We start from the raw sequence: 14,242 nt of genomic DNA on the forward strand, positions 1-14,242 counted from the left end.
TTCTGCATTCTTTGTGGTTCAGACACCTTGTATGGAGAGCTTCTACAATGATGGTGTGTGTTTCTCAGGGTGCTGGCTGATGTGGAAACTCTCTCTTTCCCAGAGGGGCTAGTACACAGTGATTTGATATTTATTTATTTACTTATTTATTAAAACATTTGTAGCCTGCCTTCCCCATATCACAGAGACTGCCTCTGGAGGGAGGGAGCTCTCCTTTCACTGGAGGTTTTTAAGCAGAGGTTGGATGTTGTAGAAATGGTTTTCCTGTATTGGACTATAAGACCTTTGAGGCCCTTCTTAACTCTGACTCTATGATATGTCCAAGCTTGTCTTTGCCATCTTAAATAACAGAATACCTGACGGAACGCCTCTCCCGACACGAACCTACCCGCTCACTGCGCTCTACATCTAAGGTCCTCCGCCGAGTGCCTATTCCGAGGGAAGCTGGGAAGATGGCAACAAGGGAGAGGGCCTTTTCAGTGGTGGCCCCCCAATTATGGAATGATCTCCCCGATGAGGCTCGCCTGGTGCCAACATTGTTATCTTTTCAGTGCCAGGTTAAGACCTTTCTCTTCTCCCAGGCATTTAATAGCATTTAACAACATGAGCTGAGTTTGTTTTTAACTTTTGTAAACCACCCAGAGAGCTTCGGCTATGGGGCAGTATATAAATGCAATAAATAAACAAACAAACAAATAAACCAAAGAAGCTCTGGGAAGGTGAACAAAGAGGGGGTAAAGTTTAGGCTATCTCCTCTCACCCACGGATGTCTTCACCCAACAAAATCCTCTTTTCACCCCCAATCTCACCACTCCGCCCCCAGCCCAACCAAGGACCACTTCTCTTTCGTCTGCCTTACATCCACTTCTGGCCCATAATGCCAATTGTGGAATATTTCTCATCCTCCAGCTGAATATTCTCATTCCCCATACGGAATGTTCCCAAACCCCATCCCAGCGTGGCCATTGGGACGAATATGTTGTAAGCTCAGAGACAAGGAAGCATTAGAGAGAAGAGCCGAAGGTTTTTCATGCCACCAAAAGTTGGTTGGAAATCACAGGAACATATTCATATTTGTGGGTTTGCAGCTGCGAAGTCGGGTTTGGAACGTAGTTGGTCTCAAGTTGTAAAATCACTTGCATCTTGAAAGCGCTAAGTGAAATTCAACTCAAGCCAGAGTTTTGTGCTTCGAGTTAATAAGAAACACCCAACACTTTTTCTGCGGTACACACAAGGTCATGTTGCATTGTTGCGCTCCTTTCCTGCATCGAGACAATTTAGAATAAATCTTCTACTGCTGGACAAAGAGTATTAATTACGCGGCCTTATTCTGTTAATGATCTTGGCCTTATTTTCTGGAAAATGAAGCCCATGCTCTGTGGCAAATGTGCAGGACGTTCGGAGGATTTAGAGTAGCTTTTGCTGTTGTGTGCAACGTTCAGAGCAGTGACAAGTGACATCTCTCATTTGGCTACAATCTGTGCAGGTCCCCAATGTAGGTCATGTGCCTCGGAAAGGTTCCAAAATGGATCCTTAAACGTGTTCTTTAAAGGAACAAACTGCGGAAAGTTGCTAATATGGAAATGTGCAGCATCGCCGTAAGTAACTTAGAAAATTCCTCGATTGTCTATCTCTAGGTGAAGTCTTGGCACACGGGGGGGGGGTCTTGTCTGTTTCTGGCCAGCCCTGCCCAAATGGCTACTGTGAACATCATTATGCCACATGTGACTGGTTGCGAAATATGGGTAGGGCTATGTGGAATTCGACAGTTTGGCCAAAGGCAGCTGTCTGCCATATGGTATCGAGGATAGCACAAGCGCATGTGGGTGAGACTTGTCAATGAAGCTACACTGGCAATGCCATGACCCCCTTGTTCAGGACTTGTCTAGCTTCATCGTTATACACTTGGATGGTTTATCATTGTTACTCTTGAACAGTGCTTGTGGGTGGGGAGGTTGCTTGAAACAATAAGCCATGATTTGCATTATGATGACGAGCTGCCTTGAGCTTACGTACTCTCCTCTACTCCTCCGACACGGCTGCATGGAGTATGGAAGCTTTCCCAGTTTAGATTAACCACAGCTTGTCATGACATCCAACCTTGGGCAAACTTTGATAAATCTTAACTGTGGTTTGTTGAAACAGGCCAACTTTAAACCGTAGTTTATGAAGCTGGCTTGTTGTCGACAACCCATCATTAAGGCTATCCGTTTATGGGTCAGGTGTAAAACTGAACTGATGTTAATCTAAAGTGGAAGCACAGGTTTCCAAGCTTGTGGCTGTGCCACAGGAGGAGAGGAGAACCGGGAGTGCCTGAGCCAAAGCTATAGCGTTGTGTGTGAACTCAACTAGATGAGAGATCGTGTGTTGGTTTGATTGGTTGCCTAGCCTGCCCCATACTAATGGCTCAGGGTAGCTTATAGCTGCTGCGAGCAGACCTTCAGGCTTGCAAGCGTTGCTCTTGTTTTGTTTACTAGAATCCCCAGGGTCCATTGATTGGAGCCAGGTGCAGAATAATGGCTGGGGGTGAATGGCGGCAGAGTCCGATGCAACATTTTGGCTCAAGGGATGGAACCAGGTACCACTTGCACCCCATTCCACCCATTGGGATGACCTGCATATGCATAGCCTTCACCAATCAAATGTCCTCCAAATGTGATGGATTGCAGCTCCTCCCAGCCAGTATGGCCAAATGCTGGCTGGGGGTGATGGGACCTGTAGGCCACATCTGGAGGGCACCAGGTTGGGGAAGGCTGCTCTAGCAGGAGAATGGGGGGTGGCGGCTTTTTGTTGTTGCTATTGTTAAACAGGCTGAAGTTACAGGAAGCCAGTTTCCGGCTGGACATCAGGAAAAACTTCCTGACTGTTAGAGCAGTGCGACGGTGGAATCAGCTACCTAGGGAGGTTGTGGGCTCTCCCACACTAGAGGTCTTCAAGAGGCAGCTGGACAGCCATCTGTCAGGGATGCTTTAGGGTGGATTCCTGCATTGAGCAGGGGGTTGGACTCGATGGCCTTGTAGGCCCCTTCCGACTCTGCTATTCTATGATTCTATAAAAAAAAGTAGGAGTCAGAAAGCTTTGCTGAACTGCTGTAAATCTTTCAGTGGTTACTGGTAGATCTCAATCTACTTTCTGTCTACCGGTTATATATAGGGTCTCTGTCTCTGTCTCTCTCTCTCTCTCTCTCTCTTTCTCACACACACACACACCCACACCCACACACCAACAGAACCAATCAAGCACGTGCTAAAAACATTGCTAGGTGATGGCTTCCTAGCTGTTAGAAGTCAGCCCGGAGAGACCGGCCTTCGATGGCTTCTAAAAGCGTCTCCAGCTGCAGGCGTGCATCCAAGAGGGTGCTCCGTTGTTGGAGCCGCGCCCCCCTCCCCCGAAAACCGTTTCACACAGATGCAGCAGGATGGGGAGGAGGTGTGTATGACTCTCTCAGCCAGCTTCTGCATCATGTGCAACGCAGTTCTCTCCCTGCACCCTTATTGCCTAAACGTGGCACGCAGATGGAATAATTTAACAATGTATTCTCAACGGAGAGAAGCGTTGCCCCAACCGCACGTGGCATCGTCGAACAGATCTCCCCCTTTTAAAAGCTTGAAAGCAGCCTCCAGGAGCTGGGGTGGAATTGGATGAGAGTAGTGACAGAGGGACCTTTAACCCTTATCATTTTCCTACTTGGAATTTCTGCTTGTAAGTTGCTAAAAGCCCTACGGGAGGGAGGGAAAGACAGGTAATTTGGCAGTTGCCTTGTGTGTCGGGCGGGGTGGAGGGAAAACAGTGCAGGGATTTTTTTAAACCAACCACCCAGAGCTACTGCCCTGAGCCAATTCCATGCCATGCCAGCACATGCTTTGAGCTTTAAAAATGACACTTGGAAGTCCGATCTTTAATATCCCATGTGGGTTGTAATTTGGTCCTCGGAGGGAGGGGAACAGAGGTGCAGAATTTGTTTAGCCCAAGGACCGGATTCAGTGTCCTTCATTGTGTAAAAATAGTACCTTTTTTTTTTTTGCATTAACGCTGGCTCAAATAAGAGCGGCACAAAAGAGAAAGAGAAGGAGTGAAAAACCACAAGATGGTGCATCGATATATCAATGGGCATCAACTCCTCCAGAGACCCGTTGAAGTGTAAGCAAGCGAGTGACGACGTGTAGTCTAATTTGAGAAGATACTTTATTCATTGAGGTTCTGCTCTTAAAGGCAACCGAAAACCTATTTAGAACGAATAACTAAACAAATGAATAAATGAACAAAACGTTACATTAAAAGGGGGGTCTGTAGGGAAAAGGGGTGATGCCTAAAACAGTTTACCCCCCCCCTTTCATAACTAAGGGCGTGTCTACACCAGCTCTATATCCCAGGATCGTCCTGGGATCGTTCCTGTGCGTCCAAACGCCAAACGGGATCCCAGGAGCAGGCAAGGAAAATCCCTCCATTTTCATGGGATAACCCTTAGGTGTAGAAAGGGCCTAAGCCTCATGGAAGACATTTCAACCTTTTAGAGAGCGGGGGGAGCTCTGCAAAAACACTAAATGATGTGTGGGGGAGCAGGAAGCACCTGGTGATATGGGGAAGGGAGCGTGGCCTCCTGGGGTAACCCCCAGAGGACTGGAGGAGGACCCCAGGAGGTTCAACACACCTGGACAAATGTATGCCGATCGCAAGCTGTGTTAGACCTACTTCTTTTAACCTTGTGCTCAGAGGGGCCTGGGCAGCAAGCCAGAGCTGAAAAGCAAACCTGCCCTGCACAGCGTGTCAGTTTCCTGGGGAAAACCTGGTTGTTCTAGATGCACTCGTTGTTCCCTTCTCTGTTTGGGTGGACGGCATCGTAAAGACCTTCTTTACTTTAAGAACGGGGCAGAGCTTCCCAGTAGCACTGCTGATGCTGGCTACCGAGAGTTTTTTAAAGCCATGGCTGGTAGTTGGGATGGCTCTGCGTAAACCCCAAGTTCACAAGCCGCGGGGAAGTGAATAACAAGCTGCCGGCAAGGACCAGCAGCAGCGGGCTGTTAGCTTCATTTATTTATTTATTTATTTATTTAAGGATTTTTATGCCGCCATTCAGCCAAAAAAGGCTCTCACGGCGGCTTACAAAAGTATTTCTTGACAGTCCCTGCCCACAGGCTTACAATCTAAAAGACATGACACAAAAGGAAAGGAGATTGGGAGGGAGGAGGAGGACGGGGGAAAGGAAAGGAAATTCAGGCACTACAGTCTTAGTTGCAAAGTTCAGCAGTTACAGTTGACAGCAGGAGGGAGGGGGCTCTCAGCTGGAGCTGGACCCAGGCACGATGGAGAGGTGCCTGGCTGCTGCTTCCTCCCTCACTGGTGGCCTCTCCAGAAACAGTTGGTAGCAGGAGGGAGGGGGCTCTCAGCTGGAGCTGGACCCAGGCACGGTGGAGAGGTGCCTGGCTGGTGCTTCCTCCCTCACTGGTGGTCTCTCCAGAGACAGTTGGTAGCAGGAGGGAGGGGGCTCTCAGCTGGAGCTGGACCCAGGCATGGTGGAGAGGTGCCTGGATGCTGCTTCCTCCCTCACTGGTGGCCTCTGCAGTGTCAGTTGGTAGCAGGAGGGAGGGGGCTCTCAGCTGGAGCTGGACTCAGGCACGGTGGAGAGGTGCCCGGCTGCTGCTTCCTCCCTCACTGGTGGCCTCTGCAGAGACAGTTGGTAGCAGGAGGGAGGGGGCTCTCAGCTGGAGCTGGACCCAGGCACGGTGGAGAGGTGCCTGGCTGCTGCTTCCTCCCTCACTGGTGGCCTCTGCAGAGACAGTTGACAGCAGGGGGGGGGGGCTCTCAGCTGGAGCTGGACCCAGGCACGGTGGAGAGGTGCCCGGCTGCTGCTTCCTCCCTCACTGGTGGCCTCTGCAGAGACAGTTGGTAGCAGGAGGGAGGGGGCTCTCAGCTGGAGCTGGACTCAGGCACGGTGGAGAGGTGCCTGGCTGCTGCTTCCTCCCTCACTAGTGGCCTCTGCAGAGATAGTTGGTAGCAGGAGGGAGGGGGCTCTCAGCTGGAGCTGGACCCAGGCACGGTGGAGAGGTGCCCGGCTGCTGCTTCCTCCCTCACTGGTGGCCTCTGCAGAGACAGTTGGTAGCAGGAGGGAGGGGGCTCTCAGCTGGAGCTGGACTCAGGCACGGTGGAGAGGTGCCCGGCTGCTGCTTCCTCCCTCACTGGTGGCCTCTGCAGAGATAGTTGGTAGCAGGAGGGAGGGGGCTCTCAGCTGGAGCTGGACTCAGGCACGGTGGAGAGGTGCCTGGCTGCTGCTTCCTCCCTCACTAGTGGCCTCTGCAGAGATAGTTGGTAGCAGGAGGGAGGGGGCTCTCAGCTGGAGCTGGACCCAGGCACGGTGGAGAGGTGCCTGGCTGCTGCTTCCTCCCTCACTAGTGGCCTCTGCAGAGATAGTTGGTAGCAGGAGGGAGGGGGCTCTCAGCTGGAGCTGGACTCAGGCACGGTGGAGAGGTGCCTGGCTGCTGCTTCCTCCCTCACTAGTGGCCTCTGCAGAGATAGTTGGTAGCAGGAGGGAGGGGGCTCTCAGCTGGAGCTGGACCCAGGCACGGTGGAGAGGTGCCCGGCTGCTGCTTCCTCCCTCACTGGTGGCCTCTGCAGAGACAGTTGGTAGCAGGAGGGAGGGGGCTCTCAGCTGGAGCTGGACTCAGGCACGGTGGAGAGGTGCCCGGCTGCTGCTTCCTCCCTCACTGGTGGCCTCTGCAGAGATAGTTGGTAGCAGGAGGGAGGGGGCTCTCAGCTGGAGCTGGACCCAGGCACGGTGGAGAGGTGCCTGGCTGCTGCTTCCTCCCTCACTGGTGGCCTCTGCAGAGACAGTTGGTAGCAGGAGGGAGGGGGCTCTCAGCTGGAGCTGGAGCCAGGCATGGTGGAGAGGTGCCAGGCTGCTGCTTCCTCCCTCACTGGTGGCCTCTGCAGAGACAGTTGGTAGCAGGAGGGAGGGGGCTCTCAGCTGGAGCTGGACCCAGGCACGGTGGAGAGGTGCCTGGCTGCTGCTTCCTCCCTCACTGGTGGCCTCTGCAGAGACAGTTGGTAGCAGGAGGGAGGGGGCTCTCAGCTGGAGCTGGACTCAGGCACGGTGGAGAGGTGCCTGGCTGCTGCTTCCTCCCTCACTAGTGGCCTCTGCAGAGACAGTTGGTAGCAGGAGGGAGGGGGCTCTCAGCTGGAGCTGGACTCAGGCACGGTGGAGAGGTGCCTGGCTGCTGCTTCCTCCCTCACTAGTGGCCTCTGCAGAGACAGTTGGTAGCAGGAGGGAGGGGGCTCTCAGCTGGAGCTGGACTCAGGCACGGTGGAGAGGTGCCTGGCTGCTGCTTCCTCCCTCACTAGTGGCCTCTGCAGAGACAGTTGACAGCAGGAGGGGGGGGCTCTCAGCTGGAGCTGGACCCAGGCACGGTGGAGAGGTGCCTGGCTGCTGCTTCCTCCCTCACTGGTGGCCTCTGCAGAGACAGTTGGTAGCAGGAGGGAGGGGGCTCTCAGCTGGAGCTGGACCCAGGCACGGTGGAGAGGTGCCAGGCTGCTGCTTCCTCCCTCACTGGTGGCCTCTGCAGAGACAGTTGGTAGCAGGAGGGAGGGGGCTCTCAGCTGGAGCTGAACCCAGGCATGGTGGAGAGGTGCCAGGCTGCTGCTTCCTCCCTCACTAGTGGCCTCTGCAGAGACAGTTGGTAGCAGAAGGGAGGGGGCTCTCAGCTGGAGCTGGACCCAGGCACGGTGGAGAGGTGCCTGACTGCTGCTTCCTCCCTTCATTGTCTTGCTTGTGGGGTTCCCAGTATAGGGAGGCGGTAGGGGGATCTCAACTAAATTGACCTACGATTCAGATACAGCCGGGTGTTCAGTGGTCTCATTTCCGGAGGGGGGAAAAAACCCACCGCATCCCTGGCGATCTCCTTTCCCCCGAAACTTTCCGTTAACGGGTTGTCGTCTTGTTGTGTGTGTCATTTCAGGTGCTCTCACAGTTGGCCTTGTGCGACAGTGTCAAACCATTCATGGACGTGACAGGACCTGTATTCCTCCGCGGTTGCCTCCTGAGTGGGTCACCACCTTGTTTTTCATCATCATGGGGATCATTTCACTGACTGTCACGTGCGGCTTGCTGGTGGCTTCCCACTGGCGAAGAGAAGCGACTAAATACGCACGCTGGATAGCATTCACTGGAAGTAAGTGTGTGCCTGAGTGCTGTATGTCTGCAGGGACCAACAGCTGGAAATCACCTTGTCTTTGGGGAAGTTGGCAAAAGAGCACCTGGGCCTACCTTGATACTCTCTTTCATTCTGGGCGTGTTTAGCCTGGAGAAATGAAGATGGCGGGGAGACATGATAGCGCTCTTCAAATACTAGAAAGGTTGTCAGTGCAGGACACGGAATCATGGGCTAGAACAGTTGAGTTGCTAAGGGCCTATCAGGCCATCGAGTCCAACCCCCTCCTCAATGCAGAAATCCGCCTTAAAGCATCCCTGACAGATGGCTGTCCAGCTGCCTCCTGAAGGGCTCTAGGGTGGGAGAGTCCACAACCTCCCTAGGTGATTCCATTGTCGTACCGCTCTAACGCTCAGGAAGTTTTTTCCTGATGTCCAGCCGGAGTCTGGCTTCGTATAACTTGAGCCCATGATTCCATGTCCTGCACTCTGGGAGGATCGAGAAGAGATCCTCTGTGTGACAACCTTTGAAGGACTTGAAGGGTGCTATCCTGTCTCCGCTCAATCTTCTCTTCGCAAGGTTCTTTCAGTCTCTCCTCATAGGACTTTGTTTCCTGACTTTTGGGAGGAACCATACCTTCAGGGGTGTTGAACTCAGGCCCGTGGGCCAAATCCGGTCCTCTTGGGGCCCATATACACCCCTCGGGGTTCCCCAGACAGCCACATCCCTTCCTCTGGCCCTACCCCCTTTCCCCACACACCTCAATCCCTTGGTGGCTTCTGACTTTTGCATGGATTCTCTCCTCCCCGATTCTGAAAGATTAACATGCCCGTCCTAAGGCTTGGTTCATGACAGCAAGACCATCGAGCTAAAACATGCTGGTATTTTGGCCCTGCCTTCCCCCCCCTTTTTTTTTTAACCTCTGATGCTGCCCACCACTGTAATATGGCACCTGAAAACTTCCCCCGTAATGGAATTCAGCCCTCAGGCTGAACGAGGTTCTGCCCATTCCTCCCCCCCCCCCCCCCCATAGCAGAGGGTCCCAGGTTCAGTCTCTGGTAGCAAAGAACATCAGAAGTGCCCTGCTGGATCAGGCCAAAGGTCCATCTAGTCCAGCATTCTGTTCACACAGTGCCCAACCAGATGTGGACCGGCGACCAACAAAGCAGGACGTGGTGCCACAGCACCCTCCGGCCGAAGTTCCCCAACAACTGGTGCACACAGGCTTACTGCCTCACATGCTGGAGATAGCACATAACCATCAGGGCGAGTAGCCATTGATAGCTTTCTCCTCCAGGAATAGGATGGGGGCAAACCTCCATCCAAGGCCTCGGAGAGCTCCTGCCTGTCGGCATAGGCATTAGAGGACTTAATTGACCAGCAGTCTGACCCGGCATAAGCCAATGGTTGGAAAGGCTGGTGTGACTGACAGCAGAGTTGTTTTATACAGAGAAAGCGTGGCGACACAGCATTAAGCATTGGTAGCAATAAGGCCAGCTAGAGCCAGTTTAAAAGAAGTTCAAATCAATTTTATTAGCGCTTTTATACACAGAAAGCTGTTTAACACGGCTTCACTACAAGCACCCCTTAACGCTGGGCGTGTGCGTGTAAATGAGCAAAGGCGTGAGACGTAGTTACTTGCTTCCTTCTGGAGGAGAGGGAGCACACAATGGTTGTTGCTGAGGCAGAGAAAGGAGAAGGAAGAGGAAAGGGAGGAAGCAGGGAAAAGGAACTGCTCAGAGTTGTTCCTATTATCCAGTAGCAAATTCCTGTATGCCTGTGCCGGGTTTTGGTTGGATACAGGATCCTGGACTAGATGGGCCTATTATCTGATCCATTAGGCTTCTCTTAATACAGTCTTAATGGGAAGAGAGAGAGAGAGAGAGAGAGAGGATGCAGCTCCCTCTAAAGGAAGGCCCTGGCCATAGCCAAAGGATATATGTTTTGACTCAGCAGGCCTGATGGTACATCCTGTTCAAGGCGTTGAAAACCAAAGGCCACGTACCTCTTTCTGCTGGGCTGCTTCACTTCACATGTTCTTAGTAGTGTAGGCTGACCAGACCCTGGTGTTGACTTGCAGCGGAGAAAGGTGATAAGGCACCACTTTAGACTGTCGTCGGGGGGTCGCGTTTCTGAACGCTCCTTTCCGATAAGCAAAAATCGTCCCGCTGTGCTCATGTTCTCTTTACGGGAGATTGGTGATCCTTGCTCTCCAGCCTGCTCATTTCAGCTTTGCAGCCAGCTGGGTTCTGTGGCACACGGAGGGGTGTGCGAAAGCGGCATCAGCCGCTCATGACTTGAAGTGCCACAGTCCATTCCGTCATGCACCGTTCTCTCTTCGCCGCCTCGTTCTGCCTTCCTGTGTAACCCCAGCTTGCATGTGACGCTAATGATGAGATTGTGCTAAATATAGAAGCAGAACTAAAAATGACACTCGCACGCCCTCGCCCACTTAAAAACCTGCCGGGGTCAATGACAAATATGACTCCACGGTCGCTTTACAAATGGGCAAAGCTAGAAACGGTTTGAATTGGAAGCTTGCTAGTAAAGTAGCCCCCATCTCCTACTTGGTTAGCAATTCATCTGGTGTCACATGAACAGAAAGCTTTAAGCTCCCTCTAGTGGCGGCAGCTTAACTGGAGTCTTGCTAAACTGAATTAAGCCTGCTGTTGTGTTTCTCAAAACCTCCCGCCTTCTTGGGAGACAATGACGAGGCCTGCTAAGTAATCCACAAAGCTTTATTCAAGCCATAAAACATCTCTTCCCACCTGAAGAGAGTCCAACCTCTAGGAACTGTCAACTAGGCAAACTAAGCAAGACAATTGTCCTTTCAAGAAGAACAGAAAGCCTTCTCCCAGAACGCTTTAACTTCAAGGAGACTGGTTCTGAAGAAGACTTTGGCGAAAAGCTAGCCGGGCCGACCTTCTCTCACCTTCCTTTAGCTCCACCCATTTTAGTCTGCTGTGTAGTTGACGTGCCCTCCTTCTCGGAAGCATACTGATTTCCCACAGACTGTGTTGTTAACATTTTCAGAGATAAGGTCTGGCGAAGGTTCGTTCCCAGCTGGTGAAGAGCCCATGAGAGTCACCTCCCCCACTCCCCATATAGGCTGGTATATTTCTGGCGCCGTCTCTTCTGCTTCAGAATCTGATTCTAAGATTGATTGCCTGAAACTCCTTCCCCCAGCGTAAGGGGAACAGGCCTAGCCATGACACCTGTTTTGTTTTGAATTTGAATTGGTAGGCTATATGTGTTTCAGGTAGGTGATCCATGGCTACCATTGTGTGCTATCTGTGGCATGAGAAGCCATCAGCCTCCTGGCTTGTGCTTAGGGCATGACTACAGATATTTGCTCCACATTCGCATTTTTCTGAGTGTGTTTTCTACGGCTCGCATTCCGTGCCCTTCTCGTTTTATTCATTAATCCATTTGCATCCTGCATTTTGATTTAATATCTCTAAGATGGCTTATGATAAAAAGAATTTTAAAAATTATAGGAACGCTAAAAGCAATTGATAAAACTGCAGGACAGAACAGCACAATAAAAACCCAATAATATAAAAGGCTGACCAGCTAAAACCTTGCCATTTACTGTTCATTTATAAGCCCAGCAAAATAACAGAGGCTAAGCTGGTACCTAAAACTCAACAAGGACAGTGTTTAGTAAGTGGCTTTAGGGTAGATGTTGCCCAGCAAGGGTGATGCCACAATAAAGACCCTACCTTGGGTCATCCCTTGCCTGGATTCTGTTAGTGGAGGGCCACTTGTCAGATATAGATTTCAACAAGTTGTAATTAGAAGCTGTTAGACTTCTCTGGGAAACCGATAGAGTGTTTAGAAAGGGGGGAGCTTGTTGAAGGAGTCACTCAGACTGAAGCATCTTATTTATTTACTTACTTACTTACTTCATTTAAATCCCGCCTTTTTCCCTCCAAGGAACCCAAGGCGGCGTACATAATTCTCCTCCTCTCCATGTTATCCTCACAACAACAACCCTGTGAGGTAGGTTGGGCTGAGAGTCTGTGACTGGCCCAAAGTCACCCAATGGGTTTCCATGGCCGAGTGGGGACTTGAACCTGGATCTCCCGACTCCCAGTCCCACACTTTAGCCACTACATCTCAGTGGGCTGAGCAGTGCCGCCTCGTTTGGACAGGGCTCTAGCCCATCAGCTATAGATGGCAGGGGTAGCCAAAAAGAAGCTCTCTACTGAAGATCTAACTGTACGGAAAGATATTCATGAAGTTCAGTGGTTTGCGTCACCATTTAGTAGCTGTTCAAAGAACAAAGCGCCCAATCTAGGTAAAAATCTGTTAGCTTGGCTTTCCTCAGTTTGAGTCCCTGAGCTCACACGTCCCACTCTCCAAATTTATTTATTTATTATTTATTTAGAGTATTTTTATCCCGCACCTCAGCCAAAAGGCTCTCGGAGCGGCTTACAATGTATCAATAAAGAAGACAGTCCCTACCCTCAGGCTTACATTCTAAAAAAAGACGTGACACACAAGGAAAAGTGGATGGGGAGGGAAGAGGGAGAAAATAAAAAGAAATTAAGGAGACTGTTTAGGCTGGTGGGAAGGCCCTGCTCCGTCCTCTCATCTCCCAATGGAGGGGCAAACCAACAGCTTCTTCCCCACAAGGTGAAGATGTTAGCCCTGGGGGGGGGGGGGTCCAACTGAAGCAGGCCCCGATGGTGCCTGCCTGCTCCAGTCTCCCTCGCATCTTCTTCCCCACAGGGTGAAGATGGCAGTTAGCCCTTTGGGGGGGGGGGTTCCAAATGCCTTTCCTGTCCCCCGTTTGAGAAGGTGGAGTGAAACTTCTGAGACCTGCAGTCCGTATGCTCTTTTTTACGCTTTGACCTGCCAACATGCCTCGTCTCTATGCTAATCTTGTTTTCTCTCTCTTTCCCTCCCCCAGTGATCCTGTTCTGCATGGCAGCCCTCATATTCCCCATAGGATTTTACATCAACGAAGTGGGAGGCCAACCTTATAAACTTCCAAACAACACAGCGGTTGGGTCGTCCTACGTACTCTTTGTTTTATCCATTTTCTTTACAATAGTGGGACTTCTATTTGCCGGCAAAGTGTGTTTACCTGGCTGACGAATGTCTAGATCTTGCTTCACTCGGTCATGAAGGAGAGTAGGGCGTCTGACGCATTCTCGGGAGGATGCCGGTGTCGGGCTGTGGCAGTCTTACCGGAACAAAGAGGTCTCTGTGTTCACACTATGCACTTTGGATTATTTTATTTTTTTTAAGCGGAGAGCCTTTCCCATAACCAAATACAGACAACCTTGATTCATCTCCTGAGCAGCTGGATGCGGTCAGGTGTGCACTGTGATAGGAACTAGTGTCGAAGAAGAAGAAGAAGAAGAAGAAGAAGAAGAGGAGAAATTATTTTCTACACTGAGCAGCATTATTGCGCCCCTCCTCCACCCTTTCGACATCGCTGTACTGTACCCCGTTTTAAATACCTGACAATTTTGAAAGTCTCAAAAATATTTATGAACCTTGGTGGACCAGAGGTTTGCCAAGGGACTTGACAGTGGGGCTGGGCCTCACTCTCTTTAGGAAATAAGCATCTTCCTTCTGTGATAGGCAAGACGTGTTTGCCACCAAAAGAAAAGCAAAAATACGGACCGATCTCACACTAACTGCACCCTGAAGCCAACAGATCAAAAGATGTTCTCGGAAACCTGTTGCAACAAACCGTCCACCTTCCACCACCATCACCACCACTCCTGGGAGCCGTAGAAACACCAAGGAACCACCGAGCCGGGCGGGGAGGGGCGGGCCTGGGAATTCTTCCTTATATTTATATAAATATATATATTGCTGATGCAGTATACAGAATGTGTATACATATATATGTATATAAATACAGACAGACAGTCACACACAAACACACCCGCACACGCACGTTCCTGGAAGAGAACTCTTGGAGCACTTTTGCTAGCAAAAACACTGTGGTGTGCAAAAACTAGAACTTGATAGGAAAATCGAAAGAACAAAGCCATTTCTCTGAAGGCCACGTAGCTGGGGGAGTCTTCAGTTTACCTCATTCTTTGTAGCAGTCCTTGGTTTTAACAGGTTTTTTGTAATAG

General features: G+C 51.0%; 1 protein-coding gene across 1 annotated transcript in view; it reads left to right on the top strand.

Annotated features, from left to right (window-relative positions):
* MOSMO (modulator of smoothened) overlaps positions 1-13,909 on the top strand; it is a 51,204-nt gene extending 37,295 nt beyond the window's left edge. The window contains exons 2-3 of the mRNA XM_063143104.1: positions 7,950-8,162; positions 13,057-13,909. Coding sequence (XP_062999174.1) covers positions 7,950-8,162; positions 13,057-13,241 — 398 coding nt within the window. The 3' untranslated portion in view covers positions 13,242-13,909. The remainder of the gene's footprint in view (positions 1-7,949; positions 8,163-13,056) is intronic.
* The last annotated feature ends 333 nt before the right edge of the window (positions 13,910-14,242 follow it).

This window comes from Elgaria multicarinata, chromosome 17 (genome assembly GCF_023053635.1).
Source record: "Elgaria multicarinata webbii isolate HBS135686 ecotype San Diego chromosome 17, rElgMul1.1.pri, whole genome shotgun sequence".
Taxonomy (NCBI): domain Eukaryota; kingdom Metazoa; phylum Chordata; class Lepidosauria; order Squamata; family Anguidae; genus Elgaria; species Elgaria multicarinata.